The 27445-nt window shown below is 39.6% G+C and overlaps 1 protein-coding gene across 3 annotated transcripts in view; it reads right to left on the reverse strand.

Moving 5' to 3' along the window:
- Positions 1-27087, reverse strand: part of DAPK1 (death associated protein kinase 1) — an 82623-nt gene extending 55536 nt beyond the window's left edge. For 2 of the 3 annotated variants that reach the window (XM_081315744.1, XM_081315742.1), the window contains exons 1-3: positions 26574-26805; positions 25921-26103; positions 2451-2672 (exon numbers count right to left, since the gene is read on the reverse strand). In XM_081315744.1, the coding sequence (XP_081171870.1) occupies positions 2451-2672; positions 25921-25982 (284 nt within the window). In that variant the 5' untranslated portion in view covers positions 25983-26103; positions 26574-26805. Of the gene's footprint in view, positions 1-2450; positions 2673-25920; positions 26104-26573; positions 26806-27071 lie in introns of those variants that run through there. The other variant, XM_081315743.1, reaches the window with a different exon arrangement.
- Between the last annotated feature and the right edge of the window lie 358 nt (positions 27088-27445).

Consider the following 27445-nt stretch of genomic DNA (forward strand, 5'->3'; position numbering starts at 1 on the left):
GGGAATGAGAATAACTTCTGATTTCCTGCCAGCTTCCCCATTGAGTTTCCTTATGGGAAGATGGCTGGGAGAATCAAAAACCTTCCTTCCTTCCTTCCTTCCTTCCTTCCTTCCTTCCTTCCTTCCTTCCTTCCTTCCTTCCTTCCTTCCCCCTCCCTCCCTAGTTTCCAAGAAAGAAAACATGATAAATCATCCAGGATTCAACCTTAAAAACAGAATGAGAAGGAACTAAAAGCAAAACTACAGCCTGGATTATCATTTGAAATGTCATTTCTAAATATCCATTTTAAGTGGAGAATGTTCTTTCAACCGCAGACAAATCTTCTGAAATTAAGACTTACAACTAATACAGAAAGAACAGACAACTTAATATTACAAGCATCCTAAAAACAAAACCCATTATCAACAGAAATTTCTCAAAATTATTTTTTCATTTAAAACATTTATATAGCCACCATTTTATATGAAACTCTGTGTGGCTCCTAATCAGCAATTAAAACAATAATAATAAAACAGCATAATACATAAATTTATTAAAAACATCAACATTAAAAACCTGGCACTCAAGTTAATCTTCTGAATGTCCCTCATAAAATGTTATTTTCGGTGATATGCCCCCATACAGGTGTGAATATTCTGACTGTATGCTTTAAATGCACCAGAATTGTTTTCATGTAACATTAATCCATTTGTTCCTCACTCTTTAAAAAACTAATATGACATTTCTAGCTTGCTCATGACTGCTGAGAGTTAGCCAATAATTACAAGAACAGGTATTAGTAGAAACAAATGTCCATGTTAAAAGTTTTCTATTCTACTCTAGAACTGTATAAATAAGTCAATTAAGTGCTGTAAAGCTTGGCAGGCCCTCAAAGCTAACATTGCAAGCTTCAAGTGGCTGTGGCAGCTTCAAGGAATGGATCCAGTGGGGTGCTTCATTTAGGAGCAATGCTTCACTGGAAGATTTGCACAAGCCTATTCTATTAATTGACATTCTTTAATAGAATTGTTTTTTGTTTAATAGAACACTAAATATTACTAAGTATGGGTAACTTGAGGCCCACAGTCTCATACTGTTGCATCATTTGATAACAGAACTGTTATAGTTCTGAGAATTATATACAGTATGTTTCCAGCAGATTTTGAAAAAAAAACTGATGAGGTACATTTCCAATGTATATGTTAGAAACGAACAAGTTGCTTCCTTATGCCATTCAGACCTTAAGAATATCTGGCTCTCTTGTTTTGCTCATAGGCGTTTATATAGTTCAGTGAATGAACGAAAAGCACAAGGGAATACTGTAGAAAAAAACTGGCCTCATGTTTGTAAAAATGAAAAAGATGTCACCGAGTCTACTGTATTGCTTTCAGGTTGTTCAACCAAGAACAGCGCTCTGACTAACTTGATGTTTTGCTCTTGCAGAAGGAATTACACTGGGGGTGAAGAAAGGAGAGGCAACTGACTGTAAGGAAGAAGAAATGTTAAGAGTGGAAGAAGGATTTTGAAGAAGTAAGCTGGACAGGAAATAAAACAGGCTGTGGCTTTAGCACAAGTTGCCTGTACTGAGAAAAAGAGAGTACAAAAATAACTTACAGTCTGCAAATGATTAACAGCATTTTAAAAGATGCTGATTTAAGGCAAGTAACATTGCTTCTAACATTGCTTTTGCAGAATGAAAGCAGTGATCTTCAAAATGAAACCCAGATTTCAGGAATTATGCAAAAGAAAGCAAATATTTGATACATATATTCCTTGCCCTGGATTGACAAGTCCAGCTATACTAAATCTGGAAAATTCTACTCTTGGTACTCCACAAATGCATGTACTGCCTGCCACAAGCTATGCTTCAAAACCTGCAGACAAAACCCCCTATGTTAACTGTTAACTAAAATTAATGGTCTATAAATATGGTAACCCATTTACAAAATCAATTGGTCCCCATCTGCTTATACCAACTATTCTACTCTACACATACTTCTCTATCAGAGATGTTTCATTCCCTTTCATATAAGAACAGGTGAGAAAGAAATAAGACTAACAAGCAGAGAATGGAAGAAAAAAGAAGCGGTGGCCAGAGGGGGGAGGGAAGGAAAGGAGAAGACAAAACTGGATACTAATGAGAGGGGAAAAGGTAGATGGATCAAAAAAGAGAGAGGCATTATAAAAGTTAAAATTCAACAGGCTCAACTCTTTCCAAGCAAATAATCTTCAGGGTTAATTTTCAAAGGTACCCATGCTTTACAGCACAAAAAGTCAAAGATACCTGCATACAAATGCCTTTATTTTCAACTGTTTATTCTAAGTATAAGCAAATGTAGAATGACCCTCACAATGCAAAGACAATTACTGGGTGGGTGGGTGGAGAGGGGAATAATTCTCATTTTCAAAACTGATACAAAAGCTTCATTTCCAAAACAGGCACTATACAAACAACTTAAAAATTACTTACAGTTCCAATATAAGAATTACATCCATTTTACTTTCATAAACATCATGGAGTGTGATCACATTGGGATGCTGGATTTCTTTTAATATGTTTACTTCTCGTTCAATGTCTTCACGGCTCACCCCTCGACGGCTGGATTTTGTTCTTCGTTTTTTAATGAATTTTGCAGCATACTGTGCCCCAGTGGTTTTCTCACGGCATTTCCTTACTATTGCAAACTGGCCACTGGGGAAAAAAAACCAAAATAAAATAAAGTAGTGCTTTTAAAGTCCAACAATATCCTGGTGGAAATAAGAACTGTTACACAAAAGTACAGGATGAAAATCTTATGTTGACTAATCATGGGGCTACCCTTGAAGACCACTCGGAGGCTCCAGCTGGTACAGAATGCAGCCGCGAGAGTTGTGTTGGGAGTTTCCCGACACTCCCATGTTACACCTCTGCTCCGCGAGCTGCATTGGCTTCCAGTTGTCTTCCGGGTGAGATTCAAGGTGTTGGTAATGACCTACAAAGCCCTACATGGCATGGGTCCGGAATACCTTGGGGAGCACCTGCGGCCGGCGTCAACTTCCCTCCGCCCAGTACGCTCCCACAGAGAGGGCCTCCTCAGGGTGCCACCGGTCAAAGAATGTCGACTGGTGGCCCCCAGGGGGAGGGCGTTCTCTGTGGGCGCGCCGGATTTATGGAACCATCTTCCGGTCGAGCTCCGGATGGCGCCTGACCTCCACTTCTTCCGGCACGATCTCAAAACCTACCTTTTTATTTTATTTTATTTATTTTTATTTTAATTCCATTTATATCCCGCCCTTCTCCGAAGACTCAGGGCGGCTTACAAGCTTAGCAGTAGCCTTCATTCTATGTATATGCCTGCTTATTAGGGCTTTCACACACACCCCAAGTGGCATTATTACAAAGTCAGCTTAATTGCCCCCAACAATCTGGGTCCTCATTTTACCTACCTCGGAAGGATGGAAGGCTGAGTCAACCTTGAGCCTGGTGGGACGCGAACCTGCACTAATTGCAGGCAGCTGGTGTTACTTAAGGAGGCATTAGCCCACTGCTCCACCAAGGCTCCTTTTTTGAACAAGCTTCACACAAGCACAGCAAGGTATCTATATTATCCAGAAACTCAATCTTGCATACCATAACTAGCAAACAACAGAAACTTCATACTTGACAAGATTAAATAAGATGCTTTACTGCAGACAAGAATAAAGTCACATGCAGTAAATCTGTGTAATAAACAGCTCTCTATATAGGCCAGCCCTAGGGTTAAATCTTCAGCCATTTCTCCCATCCTTTCAAATTAATGGACTAGCAGCCATTTTTTAAATATATATTTTATTAATTTTCTAATTTTACAATCACGAGTACTTAATAAACAACTTTCACTGGTAATTCAGTGGTACATATTAACTTTCTTAGTCTAGTTCCAATACTATTCCATCCAGTGCTTCCTTGGTCCTCTCTTCTTCCGGTGGTATGCATTTTTCCACACTGGGCAAATACAATTCTTGTTATTGTTACTACATATATAATTAAGTATAGACATCTTCATCACATTTTTCTGGTAATATACGTAATATCAATAGTGTCAGTTTATATTTTCTAGCCAGAACATATCTCAATTGCATTTGCACTTAAAATCCATTTGTTCAATCAATATCCTGTTTTTTCCACTTTTTAATTTTTTTATTTCCCATCAATGTTCAAAATATCTCTATCGCTTATAATTTTCTCATAATAAATTATATTTGGGTAACCAAAAGCTTCCCTTATTCAAACCCTTTTACAATTTTCATATTTCCCATCTCACAACACAATATAATATTCCAGTTACAAATCTTATCCTTCTAATTGTAATAATACTTTTATTTCTAACGGTTATCTATTTTCTTAACCATATTCAAACATGTTTAATAGTATAATATCCCATCTAATAGGTCAAAACCTATTTTCTTCAGTCTTACTCTAGCTTTCTTCCTTTGCCAAATAACTTTCCAAGTCAGTGCATTTGAATCATCAAGTAATTCTTGCTCTGTTTTTGTATATATTATTTGGAATGAGGAAGAGAATTTGATTGAAGTATTTTTAGAAGAACGCTCAACCCATTTATATTAATTAAACAGCCTCCATCCTTTTCCGTCAGTTTTGCTTTTTATTTCTTGTTTGTCAATATTCAGCATTTCTCCTAACAGCTTTATCATCCATTCGATCAGCTTTTCTTCCTTATCTTCAAATGTGTTCTGAGATCTTGACAAGTAAGATATCTTTTCCATTTCTGGTGTTATCACTGCATCTTCTAATTTTTCATTTGTCTGTATCTACCTATTCTTTCCTTAGGTCCTCCATTTCTGGATCTATTTCTTCCAATTTTCCTTCTGTTTTCTGGGTTAGTAGTTCCTTCTTTGTAGTCATTGTCTGGATTTGTAAGTTTAGGTTAGAAAATTGTTATTTTATCTCATTTGCATTATTTTTAGTCTCATTATGAAATAAAACAATTGACTCTTGGATTGATTTCAACATAGAAAGAATTTCTTTCTGAGATTCATTAACATTTTCTTGTTGGTATATCAAGCTGGGGGCTTCAGAGACAAGTGTTAAAGATGGTTTTTTACCATTTGCGATTAAGTATGGAACACCCATTTTGTTTTTGTATGTAGTCTTTATAGTCCAATAGGGTCCCCAACACAGATAAGCAGCACGAGAGCTTTTTTTCACTTTTCCCAGCTGCAGTCTGCAAAAGTGAAAGTTTCCAGGAACAACAAAGAGTCTTATCTAAGTCCGGGCTTCAAGCCAAGTTTCCTTTAAGCATAAGACATTGTAGTGCCATGATTCCCTACTAGACGTTGGTGACACCGTCACCCAGCTTTCCAAATCCAAGCCTATTTTAGACTTTCAAATCTTTTCTAAAAAAAAAGTCTCAAAGGTATTTTTGGTCCCCAAATTTCAAAGCTATGTATCTGTATTAATTTCAAATTGATTCTGCAGTTTTCTCTATTTTCCCCCAAAGCAATTAATTTGACGCTTTTCTTTTCCTGAGGGGTAAAAATTTCCCTTCCCTCTCTCATCAGGGAGGATTCTTTGCTTTGGGCACTTTTTTCCCCAGGAAAGTAGTATCAAGGTCATAGAAGAGGATAAAGTCTCACCCAGTTCCATCCATGTTGCTCAAAAATTGCTAGTTAGTGCTTATCTTCGGTTCTCATCAACTTCTGACTGGCCACACAAATGTAGCCAGTCTTTTCCCTGCCGGCTTGGAGGGCTTCCAGCAGAAGAGCCCCCCCCAATCAATGAGGGTCCCCTCCTTCATCGCCTCTCCAGGGAGACTTTCGACCCTTTTTAGGAGCCCCATCTTCCTGCATCCATCATGCCGCAATGTCTAACTGGACTTGTAGTCATTTTTTACCCAGCTTTGAGACTGGGATATACCTGCTAAATGTGTGTGTGTGTGTGTGTGTGTGTGTGTGTGTGTCTGTCTGTCTGTCTGTCTGTCTAATTAGTTCTGTCTGACCTGAATACCTCTTGTTCCAACCTAATTATCTCAAACTATATTCTGCCCTATAATTAATTTTAAAAAATAATTTTTATGATTGTAGAGTTACTTTATTATCAGATTATACTACATAATAGCGTCTACATGCTGGTAACAAGCCATTTATAATTTCCATATATTTGGCATTCATAGAAAAATAAAATCATGTCAATCCTGAAAAAACAATGATTTCATTTTTTAAGCATGTAAATTTTATAGATCTGCTCAGGCAGGTTCTCTATTCTTTCTTTCATTTCCTTTGCTGGATATGACAGTATGTGGTTCAGGGAAGTTCCTCTGGTTGTGTGAGAATGAAAAGAAATTGTGCCTTTTCACATGGGAGTTGCCATAGAAAGAAGGCTTAAAAACCAAGAAAGGGAACTTGCAAGAAAATTGGGATTAAAAGCCTTGGCAATTATAGAAATATATATAAATAAAAATGGAAATGCTTCAAAAACCTATCTAGTATTTCAGGAGGAAGTTTTAGAAGTGGCCCAAAGGATGCAGTTGAAACTGAGAGCCATGACATATCCGCACATTAACAAAAAGGTTTTCAAAAATTTTGAAACTGTTTTATGCAATACAATTTTCTCCCCCTATAAGATGTTCAATGCAATTTTTCTCATTTCATGTTGCTTAGTTCTATTTAATATCTATCTGTCTGTCTGTCTGTCTGTCTGTCCGTCCATCCATCCATCCATCCCCTACCCACCCACCCAACCCATCCATCTAAATTTTAAGTAAAAAAATCCAAACTTGAGACATTATTATTAGAACCAACCAAAATACAATTCAATCAAAATCTTTGATTTTATGCAAAGATGCGGAATATGTATTTGAGTAACTGAAGAACATAACAATAAAACGAACAGATGAAAAAATGTTGGTATATGTCACTCAAAATTGCAATAGAGTTATGTTAATGTTACAATTTGGAGGGCAGATAAGTATACAAAGAATACATTTAGGGAAACATGAATGAAAATTAAAACTACTTAATTGACTTTTTGTTTGGAAATTATTCTTCAATTCCAATTTGAGCAAGAAGAGAAAGCTTATTTGAGAGTATAAAACCCCTGCAATAAAAGAATATGACAAAGTACTCATCAGCTATAACTCGTTTGTCATTAGTTACAGGATTTTAACCAGGACAAAAGTATAAGGTGTCTATTGCAGTATTCACTATTAAGAATCATCAATATCCCCAAATATGATCATAAAATGGTTGTGTGAGTGCCACAGCATTCAAAAGCATCATTTTACCAACCATGTGCCAAAACTGACACTAATAGAATAAGTAATAGAATTTTAAAATCAGCATAAAACCTGCTCTAGTGTGAAATAACCACTGATACCAATCTAAAACAGAGGTGCCCAACCTCTGGGCCGCAGCATAACAGCAACTGGTCTGCACAAACAAGCAAAGCCCCATACGCAGGATGCAGGCAGCACACAAAACCAAACCCCCTCCAGTATGCGGAAAAACCTCTCTTCATGTAATCAATCCCTGATGCCCAAAAGGTTGGGGACCTCTGATCTAAAATAATATAAAGGAAGGTGATTAATTTACATAAAGATCAGATATATATGCAAGCCTACTTCTTAATCATGAAAGTCGAAACAGTTGTTATACTAGTATACCACACCAGAAATCATAGTTTGTGTTATGTTATTGATAACTCAGCTGCTATCCATTGAGAAGTTAGTCAGTTAAAAGGTAAAGGTAAAGGCTCCCCCGCACATGCGTGCTAGTCGTTTTCCAACTCTAGGGGCCGGTGCTCATCTCCGTTTCAAAGCTGAAGAGCCAGCGCTTGTCCGAGGACGTCTCCGTGGTCATGTGGCCGGCATGACTAGACGCCAAAGGCGCACGGAACGCTGTTACCTTCCCACCGTAGTGGTCCCTATTTTTCTACTTGCATTTTTTACGTGCTTTCAAACTGCTAGGTTGGCAGAAGCTGGGACGAGTAACAGGCGCTCACTCTGCTACGCGGCACTTGGGATTCGACCCGCCAAACTGCTGACCTTCTGATCGACAAGCTCAGCGTCCTAACCCACTGAGCCACCGTGTCCCTTTAAAGTCAGTTAGGGACACCTAAACAGATTGCTATAAAATGTAGATCTAAAAAAACTCTGCTTTGAGCAGATGGAAAATAAAAACAGACCAGCAGTTTTCTCAAAATACAATATGCATACTGATTACTCCCTTCGTGGCTCATTACCAATGATAAACTTGCAACATTTCAGTGATCAGATGAACCACACCATTATGAATGTACAATCCCAGAAGGATCACCTTTGACAGCCACATATGGGAGATCAGATTAAAAATGATCCATTGGAAAATGATATTACAACCATTTTTTTCCTCCTAAGATCAAGAAATCATTTTTTTTCCTTATTAGCTGCTTGGGCTATCATAGGATTACATTTAGAAATACATTACTTAAGGTTCTCACATAGTTAAACCATCTGTCAGTACAAAATTGTATAGAATATCTTTACTAGATATCTTTAAAGCCACATTTAGACATTTGAGAGCAAATTATGGGAATTCAAAACAGCTGATATGATCATGACCACACCAAAACACTGATTTACCAGAGAGAAAATAGATAACAGCCCTCAACATCTTTTAAATCATTTCAGCGTTTAATTCAGATTTAAAAATTGTTCATAAAAATCTTGTAACTATCAATCAATATTTCAAGTAACATTTCTTCTGATGTCTTCCTTTTTATCTGTTGTAATTGCAATACACACGAATTGGTAAGGTAAACATATATGGCACTGCGGTGGTAATGTAATTATGACGTGGCCTAAATTTGTGATTTGGACAACATAATTAATCTACTGTAAGCAGAGCAAAATAACTTTTAAGATAAAAGTTCATTTGTTCCTCTTTTTTAAAATAAACACCCTCCTCCAACTTCCCTTCTGAATCTGTATAATTCAAAAATTTGCCCAAATTGTTTTACAGATTATCAGCTACAGATACTTCTGTACTACGAGCTCTATTGAGCTATATCTATCCAATAGTAAGGAATATGTAGACTTGTAATAAACTTTCTATGAATTAGCATAACATGTTTTTAAAAGGACATCTCTAGTAGGAAGCTTAATAAGGATTCCTAGGATACTAATAACATGAGCAGTTTTGCTAAGCAATACCTATGAATCCATTTCTCATATCTCATTTCACACAGATGCTTCCAGAAATCCCATGAGATAATTATGGCAAGAGGTTCCCCCCTCTCCTATTATTCAAAGAACTCAGAGAATTTTAATACAGTACTAACTAAATGGTTATGTGCCATTAAATCAGTCAATCACCACAGAAATAGGCTTTATCCAGGATGAAAAATATAATACACTGTCATAATTTATTCCAATGACGTTCAGGCATTAAATACAAACATATACATTAAGAAGCAATTAAAATAAATTAAACAAATCCACCAGCACATATTAACTTATAATTTTGAATAAAAGTAGATTATGTCTGATGATATATTTGCATAGTAGTTGATCACAGCTTTTATCACAACGTGTGATGGTTCTAAAAATATAAAGCTAATCTGCTGAAGGTAAAATATTACTGAGATTTTATCAGGAAGCATATAATCAATACACAAGGCTTCCACAAAGTTGCTGAGGAAATACAGCAATTTTTTAAAAATATTTTGTGTAGATTTCAAAATTTAGATTTTAACATTTCAAGTTGCCTGAGGTTCTAAAGTCACGAAGACATTGAGAAAGGAAAGTAGAATGAATCTACACATAAATGTTTCCAAATGGGAATAATAATATAAACTGTCATGCAATAATTTTGACATTAAATGGAAAAGACTATGTCTACTTCCATAAAACCAATAAGCAAGATGTACAGTATTTCAAATGGAAGAAAGCTCTGTTTAAACAGTATCTGCTTTTTTTTAAGCAAAGACATGCCCAAATTGCATTAAATGGGCCTTTATTTCAATTTTTTTGATTACAAAAACTAAGATCTGGTGTGCTTTTTACTCTCTTTCTGTCTCTTCCTTCCTCTTTATGTCCTGTTTTTTCCATGTATAAGCCTCAGGACAAGGTTAGTTCTCTATTTCTAGTCTTATAACCCTTTGTTTTTGTTTGAAAAGCAGAGTAAAACAAAGAGACAAATAATAGGCTCCATGGCAAATGTCGTATTTCTAATGCTACTGGAGTATTATGAACAGCTTCAATGAACTGAAGAATATGCCCATAAAAAACTGCAAATGGAACAAATTCCTTGAGCTACTGAACTAAATTCAGGATTGCTAGATATCTGCCCAGGAAGAATGCCATAAATTACATTATAAAACAAAAAACTCATATATACCTTAAATTTATTTTCCCCAATACCCTCTTTCTCAAGCTGTTTCCATGCTCATTGCATCATTATTAGGAGGCCCTCCAATTACCACAAACAGAAGAGATTTCTGGTAAAGACATACCGGTATGCCAAAATAACAATGCAAAGAAACAAATTTAATCTATTACATATGTTTTATCAGGCCTAGAAGGAACAGAATTCCATTTTTTAACCGACACAATGGATCTTTGGTTTCACAGAGAAAACTGTTTCTTTTGTACTTAATATTCTTCACATAAAATATATGAGTACTAATGATTCTTCACATGATATAAACATGGTATAATTTATACCATGTTTACATCATGTGAAGAATAATTACAGCCAAGCTAATAATGATATGAGGGTCAGTTTAGTGTAGCGGTTAAGGCATCAGATTAGAAACCAGGAGACCATGAGTTCAAGTTCAGTTTAAGCATAAAACCGGTTGTTGATCGTGGGCCGGTCACTTTTTCTCAGCCCAAGGGAGGAGATAATAGATAACTACTTCTGAAAAACTTTGCCAAGAAAACTGCAGGAACTTGTCCGACTTGCCCAGGTACTTTCCGAGAATTGGACACAGCTGAATGGAATAATAATAATGCATACATATATACATTTATGGAACCTTTTTATATCTACTGAGTGCAAACAGGCATAACTATGATATGTTCATATAGCATCTGCAATGTGTTATTATGGAAAAAAATCAATAGGTGAAAATCGTATCAAGTTGTGAGACTTTGAATAAAAATTTGTTAGAACTTCTTTCTAAAGCAGATTAAGTGTAAGTATAACACATGGCTCACATTTTAATCCATGAAGTATTTTTTTTTACATCTCTCTGTTTATGGCACCTAGCATTAATATACAGATTGAGATGAAACCTAAGAGGTTGTTGAGATAAACAATTAGGATCATTATATGCTAACATATTTTTGTTGATGCTCAAATCTACTAACTAAAAAAACAAAGTTGACTAAGACTATAACAGCAGATTAGATGGAATAGATGTAGGTAGAAGAGAAAATCTGAGATCAGAAGTATGAAATGCAGATAATTCAGACAACAATGTAAGATTAAATATGTATATACTGATAAAATATATTCTGCATTTTGAAATTTAACACTGTACTAAGTGAAAGCAATGTACATCTGTCTTTACTTTTGAAATCAGAGATTTTAAACCATTTGTGAATGTAATACAGGTAGTCCCCTGGTTCTTTAGTGATCATTCAAAGCTATGGTGGACAACCCCTCAAAAGCTACTTATGACCAGGTTCTGAAGTTACTGTGGCTGCAGTGCCCCCACAGTCATTCAACCCTACGACAGATTGCAAGGATACTACAATGCCCCTGCCTTGTCTATCTCCCCTCACCTCCGAGTCCCCAAAAGGTCATAATTTTGGGATTGGTCATAAGTAGCTTTTGACAGGTGTGTCGTAATTTTGTACAGTCACTAATTGACTAGTTATAAGTAGAGGACTACCTGTAGCATGCACTGAAAGTAATGAATGAGAAAAATATACTTTGACCTACAGCCATTCATTTAGTGATAATGGGAAGTTACAACAGCATTGAAAAAAATGACTTACAATCAATTCTTGCATTTACAACCATTATAGCATTACCATATTCATATGTTCAAAATTCAGGTCTTGCCAACTATCATGTATTTACAATGGTTGCAGTATCTTGGGGTCATATGATTGCTATTTGTGGCCTTCCCAGCTGTCTTCCTCAGTTAATGGCTGAGTGATTCACTAAATGTGAGTTATTCACTTAATAACTGCCTTGTTTAGCAATGGAAATTCTGGTCCCAATTGTAGTTGTAAGTCAAGGACTATCTGCATTTGTTTAGATCAGCAAGTAGTAAATTCTAGATTCTAGAATATATCTGTTCATGGAACAGGAATATAGCTTGCAATACAAATAGGAATTCATAATCAAATTATAGAGAGACCTTGAATTACAATTGTAATTGAGCCTGGAATTACAGTCATAAGAAATGCCAGTCATTAAGCAGTTCACTACATGACCACACCTCTTTTATTTGTGGTGGTCATTAAGTGAATCACTGCAGCTAAGTAACTGCCGTGGTCAGTAAGCAAATTCATTGTCAACAAGGGACATTTTTTACCACAAACCACAAATACGGGTTTCTGGGAAAAAAGCATTGTAAATTGTGGTCATATGACTGGGGATGCTCCAAATGGTCGTAAAAGCACGCCAGTTGCCGAGCACTCAAAGTTCAATCACATGGCAATGAGTGGGTGGAAGGGCTTTCGGAAATTTGAATCTGGGTTGTAAATAGACCTGGGGAGGTCTGCTGTAACTTCCAAATGTCACTAAGAAACTTGTATTTGGTATGTTATATATGACCCAAATGAATTTTGCATTTTGGGAAGGTAAATTATGTGCTTGTTTTTTCATATTTTAAGATATACTTTCTGGGTCCTAGGGACAAAAGGGATATTGGATGCTTGCGTAATATTAGGTATCAAACATTCGATCTACTATACAATTCCCAATAATAAGTTTTGCAGTTTTTGGAATCAATGTATCCCAGCAGATTTTTTATTAATGTCACATAGAATGGTACCATGCCTTTAGCAATCCCCCTTCCTGATTGCTATTTGTTAAAAATGGATACACAGCAGTAAAACTAGTTAGGCTTTTAGCCTAATTTTGTTCTCAAATTCAGAGCACGGGTGTGGGGGGATGGGTGGGGAGGTGGAGAGGAAGGATAAATTATATTAGAAAATAAAATGCACTTTGCTATTGAGGTGAGGATTATACATACATTTCTGCTATTGCCAATCATTAGTAGATACAACCTTTGTTATCTTTAGACATAACCACATAATAATGAATGTGGTTCTATATGTAAGATCATTTTGTGAGTAGCAATGCAAAACACAACACTGCCAGGTGCCCATCATACGATTTGAACAGTAGAACAAATTTGAAATTTCATACTACAAATATTCCTCTAAATTTCGTTTATTATTAAGCATTCAATCTTATATTAGAACCAAATTTCGGCTGTTGCAAGGACAAAAATGAAAAACACCCATCAACAACAAATGTTAATATTTCAAACTAGTACCTTCCAACAAAAATTTCATCTATTAAACTTAGCATTATGTACTAGTATTAGTATTATAGAGAAGTGGAAGAAAACCAGGAAGTAATCCTCTTTTATTTATTTAGACATCTCTTTTTACAGCTATATTGTCAGAATCCATTTATATCACATTTCATAAATGTATAGGTAGAACAATGTGCTTATTCTGGGGATTCTGTCATCTCTCCGAAGGGGGGGGAGAGGATAGACTTAAGGCGATCTTCAAACAACAGGGAACATTTGAACTGGGGGAGGGAGGGGGAGAGACAGATCTGGATTGCATCTTCATTTACAACTGAAAAGGAAAGCAATAACCATAAAACCAAGGAGAGTTCCCTTTCCCATGGAAGGGCCTGACACCTAAGCAAATGATGAGAGCCTGACCAAATGGATGAGGGGAGGGGCTGAAATGGGAATGCTTTATATAGGATTGAAATGTAACTTTGTTAGATTCCGTCTTGTATTGCCACAATCGATTCCATCCTAGTAAACATTTTCCTTTTGGACTAAACTTGCATCCAAGAGTTCTTATTTCCTAAGATGTGGATTGAGGTGGGTCCTGACAGTAGACGGAATCTGCTTTAAGAGTCAACCTGGAAGGGAAAACCTTACCGGGGGACTTTGCAACAAATACAATGTCTGGCGACGAAGCAAGAGAGGAGGGAAGCCCCATGGAGGGGGAGTTTTCCCCCCAAATAGAATCCCAGAGACGATGGGAAGCTGAAGCGGCAGATTCCCCCGGGGAAGAAGCGGTGGAGCAGTACGACCGAAAACCCCAGTGGTCGATGGGCGTTGGAAGGAAAAGTGAGTGGGAAAAGGCTTCGGGAGAAGCGACCCTGAGGCGGAGTAACCACCAACCGGAATGGAGGCAAGAGATGGAGAGTTCCCTGCATGCCAGTGAGGAGGAGCAGATCCTGGAAAAGGCCATTGATCTGATGAAAGCAACCCTGAGCTCACTGAGGGAGGAGAGAGCTGAAAATCGCAACCGAGGCAGCGCCTGGGGACGCAACTGGAAAGGTAACAGAGGGGATCCAACACCTGAAACCCCGGGGCCGTCCAATGGAACAGGAATTGCTGCCTCAGCAGTATCCACCCACCCCAGAACCACAGACGGGGACCAGGATGAGGAGCGATACCGGCCACGGCGCAGACAACGCTCCAGCCAAAGGCTCCCGCCCCTGGAAGTCAAATTCAAGGGGGAGCCATCACGACTGGGATTTTTCCTAACCCAGGTCCTCAGCTACATGGAAGAGTACGGACGGGACATCCCCAGTGACAAAACACGCATCCGAATTGTGCAATCTGCCCTGGACGGGACGGCTGCAGACTGGGTGGTGAACTTGCATGACTCCAACGCCCCAGAACTCAACGACTTCAACTGATTCATGTCATCTTTGAGGCGGCGGTTCGAGGATCCTTTGGCTGACCGTAAGGCCCGGGAGAGAATCAAAACGGTGAGGCAGGGCAGGTGAGCAGTGGCTGATTATACCCAAGAATTCCGAGCCATTGCCAGCAAGCTGAACTGGCCAGAAGACATCCTCCTCAGCCGCTTCAAAGACGGTCTAAACTACGACCTGTATGACGCTTGCCTGCCTCGAGGAGACCCACCCCATCTCGACGACTGGTACATCCTGGCGGAGGAAGTGGAAATAGACCTACTGAAGAGACACCACAGAGGAAAACCACGGGGCCGCCTGCCACCCGAGCAAACACGCGAGGGGGAAAAACCACCAGCCACAGCCAAAAAATCAACGGGTTGCTTCAACTGCGGGAGAGAGGGCCACCGTGCTGCAGAATGTCGTTCAAAAGCCCCCCCCACGAAAACCAGAGGTATCATCCTCCAAGAAGCCGGGGAAGCCCCAAGGCAACACAAAAGAATCTTCCATGAAGGGGACAGAGGCTGTAGAGTCCACAATTCCTGCCAGGAACTGGGATTGGACTCCGGCCTGCACCGCAGGGACGGTGGACAACTCGGAAGACAGCTCAGAGGGAGAACCATTGGTAAGTGGACCCCTTCCACCCATACTTAAGACAGTGACTATATTAGCTTCCCCTATGCCTGAAGCAGCCAAAATAAAAGCTCTGATAGACTCTGGGTGCATCCGCTGCCTTATCAGCCCAACGCTGGTGGAGAGATTGAGCATCCCAGTGAGGAGGCTAAAACAACCAATCTCTTTTAGTCAATTAGATGGGAAAATAGCAGGGGGAGGACCAGCCACCCTAGCCACTTTACCAATTCACCTATCACTGGGGCCCCATGAGGAGGACATAACGTTTATAGTGGCCCCAGGCATGGAATGCCCAATGATTCTAGGACTGGAATGGCTGAAGAAATGGAACCCCGGGATAAACTGGAGGACAGCAGAACTCAATTTCCCAAAGGGGGGGGCAGAAGAACTTAGACTCCAAAAGCACCCCCCCAACCCAGAGGGAGGAGACAGCAGCAGTGGGGAAAGAGAAGGGGTTACCAGAGATACCGTTAGGAAAGCGTTGGAAGATGCCAGAAAAGCATACAAGACACAGGCAGACAAAAAAAGAACCGATCCTACACCATTTAGGGTAGGAGAGATGGTATATTTATCCACAAAATACCTGAAATCACTCCAACCCTGTAAAAAACTAGGACCAAAATATATTGGACCCTTTCCAATTAAAAGAATCATAAACCCAGTAACAGTTGAATTAGAACTACCCAAAAATCTTAGACGAATACACCCAACCTTCCACTGCAGTCTATTAAAGAGAGAACAACAATCACCACTACGAGCAAAAATCCCACCACCACCACCCCCCATCATGGTGGAAGGAGAACAACATTTTGAAGTGAAAAAAATCTTAGATTCCAGAAAACACCATGGAACGATACAATATTTAGTGGCATGGAAACACCTCCCCTCCTCAGAAAATGAGTGGGTTAACAAACTCCATGTTAAAGCACCTAAGTTGCTTAAGAGGTTTCATACAGAATATCCGAACAAACCAGGCTAACATTTATATGTTTTCTTTCCCCACAGATGGACTCATCTTTTTTCTGAAAGGAGAGCCGAATGTCAGAATCCATTTATATCACATTTCATAAACGTATAGGTAGAACAATGTGCTTATTCTGGGGATTCTGCCATCTCTCCGAAGGGGGGGGAGAGGATAGACTTAAGGCGATCTTCAAACAGGGAACATTTGAACTGGGGGAGGGAGGGGGAGAGACAGATCTGGATTGCATCTTCATTTACAACTGAAAAGGAAAGCAATAACCATAAAACCAAGGAGAGTTCCCTTTCCCATGGAAGGGCCTGACACCTAAGCAAATGATGAGAGCCTGACCAAATGGATGAGGGGAGGGGCTGAAATGGGAATGCTTTATATAGGATTGAAATGTAACTTTGTTAGATTCCGTCTTGTATTGCCACAATCGATTCCATCCTAGTAAACATTTTCCTTTTGGACTAAACTTGCATCCAAGAGTTCTTATTTCCTAAGATGTGGATTGAGGTGGGTCCTGACATATATAATTTATACTCTGCCTTTTATTATTTTCACAAATAACCCAAGACAGTGAACACATCCAGCACATTTCCCTCCTCCTATTTTCCCCACAACAATCCTGTGAGACGAGTTGGGCTGTGAAGTGAGATGACCTTGGATAATGACTGGCTCAAAATCACCCAGCTGGGTTTCATGGCTAAGGCAGGACTTGAACACACAGTCTTTTGCTTTCTAGCTAGATACCTTAATCACTAGACCAAACTGACAGCTCTTCTGGTTACAGATTGTCCTCGACTTACATTCATTCAGCAACCATTTGAAGATACAGCAATGCTGAACAAAGGGACTTATGACCTATCCCTGAAATTACAGCCCTTGCAGCACCCCAGGCTCAAAATTTGGGTGCTCTGTAGCCTGCCTTTACTTAAGACTGCAGGGGCACTTCAATTCACCCCACCTACCTCCCCACAATCTATGCCATTTGGATTCCTTGCACTCTGTGGCCCCTGTCAATCTAGCTGATCTTTGCCACCTTCTTGTTTCCATTGATAACCAAGCATGCCTGACCTCGCCCTTTGTGAAGCAGCTGCTGGCACATGACACTTCCTTCCCAAGGTCATGCATGGCAGTTTCCTTGTAACACCTGGGGAAGATGGCCTCAGGTGGCAAGGAGCTGCCTTGTAAAGAGCCATGGCAGATACACCTCAGTAGAAGCAAGAAGACGGTGAAGGTCAGCTGGGGTGACGGGCAGTGAGGGCAGCTCGGCTCTCTGGGCTTCCGGGGGCAACTGTTGTGCCATGGGGCTTCCTGGAATGCTACAGCTTTGTGCTATGCTGCTGGGGCTCGCGAGGTGCAGCCATGTTGTGCTGCACTACTGGGCTCAGTAGCTGAGGCTTCGAAGGGTAGCTGCAATTTTGTGTCGCTCTGGGGACCAGAGCCTTCTTGCCCCAGACCCAAGGTATGCCAAGAAGCCCCTGAGACACAGCGTAGCAGATAACCCCAGAGTCAGTTTTGGGGCTGCTTTTTGCCCCACTAGGCGGGGTGCAGGGGGACTAAATGGACAGGGACAGTGGTGAGATAAGCAGTGGGGGCAGTTGAAGTTAGTCCCTTATCTTACCCAGCCTTGCAGCTGCAAGGAACCAAGCCCTAAATGCATGAATTGGGTAGGTACTTATAAGTAGGTATTTATAACCAGTCAAATTTATTTAACAACGGCAAAGGGGAGTGTTGGGACTGCTGTCACTAAACAATTCAGTCATGTCACATTGCACTTTATGATCGCATTTTTTAGCAGGGAAAATTTTGGTCCCAATTGTCATCATATGTCAAGGACTGCCTCTGCTTTTAAAAATGTTAATTTACTGCTCAAGAAGTCTTTTTAAGAAATTTCTATAATGCTTATGAAAGCAAAGCATATTTAATATATCATTTAATCAGAACAGATAAACACTGTCAGGGCAAACAGATAAAATATTAAATAAATACACAAGCAATCACTCAGCTACTGGAAGCTGTAACTTAGGTTCCCACTGTTAATTCAATAATCGGAAAAAGTGGCTGTAAACAAAACAACCTTATTGTGCTGAATATATATGGGGGATGGCAGTCAGCACATTCTGGGAAACACTAAGATCAGTCCTGACTCTTTATGAAAAGTAAAGACGAAAGGTCAGATAGACAAAAGTGAAGACTTTTCTCATATAATGTTAAGAAAAATAGAGATACTGATAACTGGCAGCAAATATTTTAATTATGTCCAAAGGAGTATATGCATGCACTTTTATACAGCTAATTACTAGAACAAAAAACACATCTTTTTTCTGATCCAAATGTCATTTTTTCCCCAAAGCCCATTTCATATTGTATTCATTTTATTTAATCAAGCAATGCATACCTAGAAATAGAGTATTTTTCCACTGAAAATTTTTATCTCACCTTGCTGGCACAAGACCTACTTTCTTGAGAAAGCATTCATGCATGGATAAAATCCATTCAGACAGAAAATGTTTCTGCTACAGGCAAGAAAGATGCCATCATATTTTACCTTGCCTATCAAGAAAAAAAATATTCCCATCCATGATGTTTGTTAAAGGGAAATTCATGAATATACACAAGAAAGTTTATCTCTATAAATATGAGCTCCTCTGTACCACTTCTTAAAATATCTACCCATGATTAAATCCACAAGAAATTATGTCATGCAGCTTTAACCCAGAAAGAGCTTTTACTGGCTTTCTTTCAAATAAAAGTGAAATAGTTTAAAAGTGAAATATTTTTTAAAATTTATGCAGAAACCTAATTATGCACTTGATACACCTAACAATTATAATTTCATTCAATGGGCTTCAGACTTTGCTTTCATTTTAACACTAAATATAGCTAACTTCAACTTAGTCAATTTAAAAAAAAGCCACTACCATAAATTATAAGTTAAAACTGGTTTCTTTCAATAAAGCATAGTTAACATTACATAGAAATTCTGTCTAGTTTTGGCCACGGGCTATAATTAATCTAAAATGGAAAAAGGTTTCAAGTCTTGGTATATAACTATACCAGAGGAGGCAGGAATATGCAATATGAACGTCCAATATTGTGTCTGGTGGGGCTCATTCATGTTACCTTAGTAAAACCAGTGGTTGAAAACAGTACACCAAAGCACTGCATTTGAATATCTTGTCTACTTTAATTTTTCCATCTGTTCAGCAGTACAAATTATGTTACTACTGTAATTATAGTTTGTAATTCTGTATAGGTTCTGGTTTGCAAATTTGATCATTAACTATATTTTGTCAATATGGACCTCACATCGAACTATAACTAAAAATCAGGAATTCATTAGATGTAAAAAGCATAAGAATGAGCATTTACAAGTTTGGTAAGCTTAGGCATTCTGCTCTGATATGGCTACCAGAAGAGAATATAATACTTCCAACTAAAATTCTGCTTCTGTTAAATATAGCTTACTGAAGGAATCAAATTTCATATTACCCTGTAATAAAATTCAGTCATGATTTATGAAATTCAATTCCTTATATAAGCCACTTTATCCAACTTTTAACATAGCACTAATCTCTTTGTACATTTTTATAGGTTGGATGAGAGATATCAATCCACATGGATTACCATCCTTCCTTTTTTGTAACCTGGAGGTGAAAAACAAGGGAACAAAGTGTTTTTGGCTCAACCTCTCACTAAGTTTTGTCCCATTAGATTACAGACATTCAACTCTTTTTCTACCTTCATACTGTAAAACAACATCAGCTTGGAAAGAACATTTTGTCCCAAATTTGAAACAAAAGATATTTCAGGTGCATCCCTTTCCAGTTCTATTCTGATTGATTGATACTATTTTTTTGCAGTCTTTTTTGCAAGTATCAAAGTGAGGACCTGCAATTTCCCCAAATATTGGACTTGTAACTAGAATCTATTTTTAGCATTTTCTTATTTCATATGCTTATTATATACCATTACATTTCCCAAATATCAATTAGTCAAGACTATTTCAGTCCAGTGAAATTGAAAATGATACCACTCTAATTGTATGAAGCAAAGGATGAATGGCATTCTAGGGCAAGTCATTATATTAAATATCAGAATATAATCAGCAACACTTAAAATGAAGATCTAATAATCTTATCCATGGTTTCAAGGATTTATATATCTGCTTGCATTCTAGTATGCTATACGCAGTATATATCTGAATTTACACAGCATTTCCCCATTTATTATTTCATAGCATTTGTATACAACTCCAGTCATCAACTCCAGGCAGATGACACTTCAACTCACAACACGTATCAGAAAAGACATAAAATCCAAGAATCACCATAAAAACCATAAAGTAACACAACTGCCAGACACAGCAAGTAACAGCTTCTCTGATTCCAAATTTATGTTCCAAGACAATAGTTTTCGTCTCTTTCCTAACAGATGATTAGAACAAGGCATCTCTTCTCCTAGAGGAGGAAAAAGATTTCTGTTAGGTTGGGGAACCACAGAAAAGGCTTGCTGTCCTTCTGACCAGTTGTGCAGCATCTCTTCCTGCACAGAATGCCCAGGATGGGATATTTGGAGAGGAAACAAGAATCTGAACCAAAAAGTTTTAATGGCAACTCTCTGAAGTGTATCCAGAAACTAGCAGCAAATGTACTTCCCACAATACTGCTATTATCCTGCTAAATATTGCCAAGTAATCTTCACAAGCAGACCCAAATATAGTAACACACCTTTGAAGTGATAAGGGTGTGAATAACTGGCACAGCATCTTCTCTAGGGACAGCTGCATCTGCTGTATCAGTGAAGATGGCCAAAGTGTCTCCTGGCCATGGCCTCCAGCTGCTGCTTCTGCAAACTTGCTGTTGCAAGTTTGCAGAAGCCCCAAATGGCAAGCCATGCCATTTTGCAGAGGAATGTGTTCCCCCCTGAGAGCTAAATTAATTCTAACCTAGCTCAAGGTTTCATCTTGTTGAAATATAATTGAAATTGAAACAAAGTATGCAGTATGACAAGCTAGCTGGATTCTGTAACTGGGGCATTTCTAGCACTGGAGAGTTCCTCTAAATAAAATATACAATATAAAACAGCATCGCCAGTTTTCGAGATTTAAATATTGGAAGAAGTACATTTCATAGAGTTCCTGCAATCCCATAGTTCAGGAGTCTCCAACCCCCAGTCCGTGGACCAGTACCGGATCACGGCATGCCAGCAACCGGGTCGCACAAACAAGCAAAGAAAGCCCCATCCGCGAGATGCAGGCAACACACAAAACCATGCACCCTCTGGTCCGTGGAAAAACCTCTTCTCCTTGGAACCGGTCCCTGGTGCCCAAAAGGCTGGGGACCTCTGCCATAGTTGACTTGCAATTCTACATGGCTACTTGTATTTTGGAATTCTGATATTAGCACACATGGGTCAAGTGGTACCAACAATTGACTGGACTAGTATTTTTTTCCAGATTACTACCATTCATATTATTCACATTATCCTTCTCCTTTTCTTCTACTCCTTAACATTGTTGTTTTCTCTCAAAGTTAAAAACTAGAAGAAAATTAGTGTAAAGTTTGCATTAAAAAGTCATTTGATGTGCATGTACTAAATCAAATGAAGAAACACTGATATGAAGCAAGCTCTCCTCTAAATGAAGGAGCTTGCCTTTAGAAAATTGGGTGCTGTATTGTTTTACAGCAACAAGCAAGAGATTCGAAGGGAGCTTGTTACAGTTTAAGCCCATGTATGATCTCTGCACTTAACTAATTTCAATCTATTTGCAATAATTGGCAGGGAACTGCCACTAAGGATTAGACTACAGGTATAGGAAACAGTATCTCTATTTGCCTCCAACAACTTGTATTTGGAGAAATGGCCTATGTGTATATCTGATTGTACAAACTTTATTTCTATTCAGATGTGAGACAGAATCTAGCGTGAACTGACATAACTCAGACTGTGCTATACTCTTTACCCTAACACAGGGGTGTCAAACTGCTGGCCTGTGGGTCGGATGCATCATGCATCCCTAAAATGAAAATTCTATATAGGTATTTCATACATACTGAACCAGTGATCTTGTAGTTTTACTTTCTTGAAATACAGAGAGTTCTCGATTAACAACACTTTTCAGTGACCATTCAAAGTTATGACAGAACTGAACAAGGAGACTTACAGATGGTCCACAAAATTGTGTCCTTGAAGGGCCACTGCAGTCATGTGATCATGACTGAGACACTTGGCATGAGACCGCAAATGGCAATCACATGATCTCACACTTAACAACCAAACTGGATTCTCTTAACAATGGCAAATGGAACTGCTGTTTTAAGTTGGCATGGTCATGTGCATTTTATGACTGTGTTGCTTAGCAATGGAATTCCTGGTCCCAATTTCTGTTGTTATCCAAACACTACCAGTAGAAGGTATTTCAGATACAAGTTATTTAAACTATTTCACTTCAGGTTAATCTTAAAGTTTCAAGGTCAACATAATACTGCCTTTAATGTTAAGCCACCTTCATGGGAACAAATTCTTGGGCTGTTTTGATCAAGGATAATTTTTAAAAAAAGTATTACAAGAATGTAGCACTCTGGCAACTACATATATAGTCCCTGAAACAGTATAGCATATAAAAGAAACCAGCGAATACAGTATTTAAAATGTACAGTCACACTGTTCATAACCACAAAGGACAGAATGCAACAGAGAAGGAATGCATGTATTTCATAATAATTTCCTCTTAAATGGAACCCAAATCTTTTTTGGTCTTGTACAATGTATTGGTTGCTTATAACTGTTGTTTAAGTCAGCTTTGCTGGCTGAGGAATTCTGGGAGTTGAAGACCACAAGTCTTAAAGTTGCCAAGGTTGAGGACCCCTGGTTTAAGTGACAAGCAAGGGGGTACTAATTATTTTGCTCATATGGCTGTGGGTTCAAATCACTGTTATAGAATGTTAACTACACATTCATTATCACCATTTAGAGGCATAAAATTATACTGAGGTAAAATGATTGGTGATACAAGTCAGTATAAAAGCAAGTTAAAAGTTCTCAGACAACTTTTTAAAATGTCCCATAGAGGTTAATAAATTTCCACTTAATAAAATGTACAAATTTTACTTACTCATATATTGTCTTTTAAGATAAGATACGTTTTGCAGTTTTGGCATGCTTACAGCAAATCAGCATCAGTTAATTTTAAAGAAGAAAAAGTTATATACCTCACTACAAATTTTGCAGCAGTTAAGAAAAAGAAACCCAAAGTATTATTTTTGGCAAATTAACTTTTTTTATCCTAATATATAGAACCCAAGAATCACCTATTTAATACATTCTGGATTTCAAATCCTTTCCTTACATTAATTCTGTATACATTTAACACTGTCACAATTCATTCTCATTACTATTCTAAATTAGTATTAGACTCCTGGTAACAATTTGAAATTCTTAAAACAGTGCTCAGTGCTTAAAACAGCCCTACAATTATCTTGTAGATTATAATTAGCTACATATTGCATATAAATAACAATGAATAAAATGCTATAAGTTTATTTTTACTTTCACAATAGGCTGTAATTTTCTGTAGAAATTTATTTGAATGATGTCAGAATGCAAGTTAATCATCTAGTTGCCGTTTTCTTATTAATTTGGAGGAGGCTTAGATTTTCCCCTGTAGCTACAGCATAAGCAGTGTACAATCAGTTCACAACACATACAGTAAAACTATTGCCTGCTCCAAAATAATTTGAGTGTTGAGATTAAAAGTCCAAAAATGTCTTTCTTTGCATTATAATTGCACATAAAAAGGGGGAAAAAAAACCTCAGGCCTCAAGCCATTGATGACTCTTGGCAATTTCCTGGTTAAGTCCTTGCAGTTTTTTGCAACGTTTTCATAAGTGGTTTGCTATGGCATTCTTTCTCAGGCTGAGAGAAAGTGACTGGTTTCTAGCTTGGTGGCTTTAACCACTACACTGAATTGGTCTCTTAATTGTATAGAACTCAAAATATAAATTCAAGAGGACCATAATTTAAACACATCCTCAAAAAAGTCCTATAAATCACAATTACTAAAGGGTTGATTTGAACCCATGTCCACATTTACATAGCTCATTAGTCCAACAGCTAGAAGTCTTTCTGTAAGTTGGTCTATTTGTTCTGTTTACATTATTGTTTCCCTGTGAGTTTTTGCTTTGCTTTGCATGGCATACAAATTGCTAAATTGGTTCTCAATAATCTTGCCAACCTTTATACCATTTTTATTATGGCTTGGAAATCACAGCAAACTTTCAATCTAAACGTTCTTTCCAGGTTGATTATGAGGGTATATGAGAACTGTAATACTTGAGATGGAAGCATTTACTGTTCACTTAGGGATTTTACTGAAAGCTTAAACACTACTTTAACAACTAGAAGGTAATACACTTTAAAACAAATGCAGTTGAGCAATTAAACTTGGAGATTTAAAACAAAATGGAACTAAAATCAGCAGTCAACAGTTTTGTTTATCCTATCACAAAGCTATGGTACACCCCCAGCATGCTCTAATGTTCAACTAACAAGCTTTATGTGTTAAAGCTGCACTGTATAATAACAATAATTCATTTGATCTGGCATTTGACTAAAATGAATAAGGATACTCGGAAATTGTTTGGGAATTATCAAGTGTCAACAAAATGGATAACATTAAAAATTATTTGGATTCAGAATCTACCATATTAAGGCTTAAGATGCAACTGAATAGGTGCTACCACATCCATTAACAATCCACTGCTGAGGTTGGGATCAAGCAAACCGGTCTTATAATTAGTTACTATCAGCGTAAAACAAACATAGAGGTGACAATTTCAATGTTTTTCAATCCAGTAGTTTTCATCGAAGCAGGTTTCTTGGAATCTTTTTTTTGAGGTAAGTTCATCAGAATATTGAGTTTTTCCTCAGGAAAAATGCCTACATAACACCAGTATCAGTGCTCAGTACCCAGCCACACAACATAATACATTTCACTGGGGTCTAATGATCCCCTCTTAAAAGGCATGCAGCTGCTAAAAGATACCATAATATATTTCTTAATCTGCAGCATTTAAGCAGCTCATTGGAATGCATGCATGAATGGTAAACACATTTACAGTTCAGTCCTGTGACTTTGATCCTACAATATATTATCTTGGTCAACTGAACTAGAGTTTAGTCAATTAACCCAAATTTCTGGGTTCACATGCCACACAGAAACAGCAATCTATCAAGCAGCCTGATTACACATTCCACAGAAGGCTAAAATGCGCTTAGCCGGTTCACAGTTTACTGTTGTGGTGTACATGCCACCAATTGGTTCCCACGTCCTGTTGTGGTCACCATAACCTTCAGCCTTATTCCCAACCCCAAACGACTTGCTCTGTGGGTTTCATTGTCCCCAAGGATTTTTTTTATCAATCGAAGCCATCCAGTCCATGTACTTTCCTCCCAACAGGTACTCTACCTTCCAAGTTCCTCTCCAATCTCGTAGTGATCCTCCAGGTTTTCTTGCCGGAAGACGGTCATGATAAATAGCTGTGGCTGCTCAGAAGGGAAAGCCCACAACCAGCTTCCACTGCCTTTGCCTTTCAACTCATCACCTCCACCTTGGTAGGATCTTCCAGGACTTCATGCATGGCCGCTAGCTCTGGAGAAGAGACACAGAAAAGCAAGGGGGCGAGTTAAAATGCCCATGTTTGCAGGAAGGGTGCGGTTACGTCCCTTGTTTTCTCCCTGCAACAGAGGTCCGTACACCAAGCCGGCAGTGCCTCTAAGCAAGCAGGGTTGGGAAACCGGAGCCAGAGAGCAGCTCTGCCGGTCCCGGGTAGCCGCCGGCTGGTTAACTTCGCTCTCTACAAAATCGCCGGGCCTGGGCTGCCAATACGGCTCCCAACCAATGGAAGCCGCCGGTGTCCTCTCCCCTCTGCCTGCCTTGTCCAAGCGACAGCCTCTCCCCCTTGCCTGGAGCTGCGAAATGGAGACACCAGAAAAGAAGTCACCCTTTTTGACTCAGAACAACGCCTCGCCGGGGGTGGGTGGGGGGAGGGAGGCAGGAGAGCGAGGGAAAGCAAGGCGCCTCCTCAACTCCGCGCGCCGCTTTTCTCGCGCGCATCTCACCTTGTTCCCCGCACGGCAAGCAGGAGCACCACAAAAGCCACCATTTCACCTGAGCCTGGAGCCGCACGGACGCCACATTCCTCAGCAACTCCCCCTTCCGTTACCCGGTCAACTAGGACGTGCAACCGGGAGGAGCCGCCGCCGCCGCCTCAAATCCGCCTGCTCGGCTGTCGAAGAAATCCAGCTGGCCAGGCGCGGCGGGCATTCCCCTTCGCCTTGCCGGGGAGGGGCGCAAAGAGCCTTTGCGCTTTTCCTCTTTGGCCTTTGCTCTCTCCTGGAAGGCCTTGCCCCACTCTCCGCCCCCGGCGCTGGCGAAGGAGGAAAACCCCCCGACTCGTCTGGCGGAGCCGCCGCCGCCACCGCCGCCGCCGCCGCAGGGGGGAGGAGGGGAGGCGCGCCGGGAACCTCTCCTCGGCGCAGGGAGCTTCCTTCTGGCTGGGGCAGCGAGAGACCGGGGAAGAAAACCCGCCCCTCCAGCTCGCTCGCTCACTCACTCACCCGCCGCTTGGCTCGCGCTCCCTTTTCCGGCCACCGACCTCCCTTTTCTTAATAGCTCGCACTCTTCGGAGCCGAGCAAGGGAAAAACCACTCCGGCAAGCGGCCAATGGGAAAGCCGCGGAGCTTTACACCCCTCCCTCTCCCGCTCACGACCAGCCCACGCCAGCGGTGAGCACGGGGTGGGGGGGAGGGAAATGCGGCTCGTGCGCACGCACGCACGCACGCACGCGGGGTGGGGGGGCGACAAAGGCGTGCAGGTGTAGTCGGGCTGCCCTTTTGGGTCTCGTGGGGGCGGCTTGGAAGGCGTCGGGACCTCCCCGGTGCCAGGTTAGCGCCCGAGTAAGAAGAATACGGCTTAATCCCGTTCGGAGGGC

Source organism: Vipera berus, assembly GCF_964194415.1.
Source record: "Vipera berus genome assembly, chromosome: 2".
Taxonomy (NCBI): Eukaryota; Metazoa; Chordata; class Lepidosauria; order Squamata; family Viperidae; genus Vipera; species Vipera berus.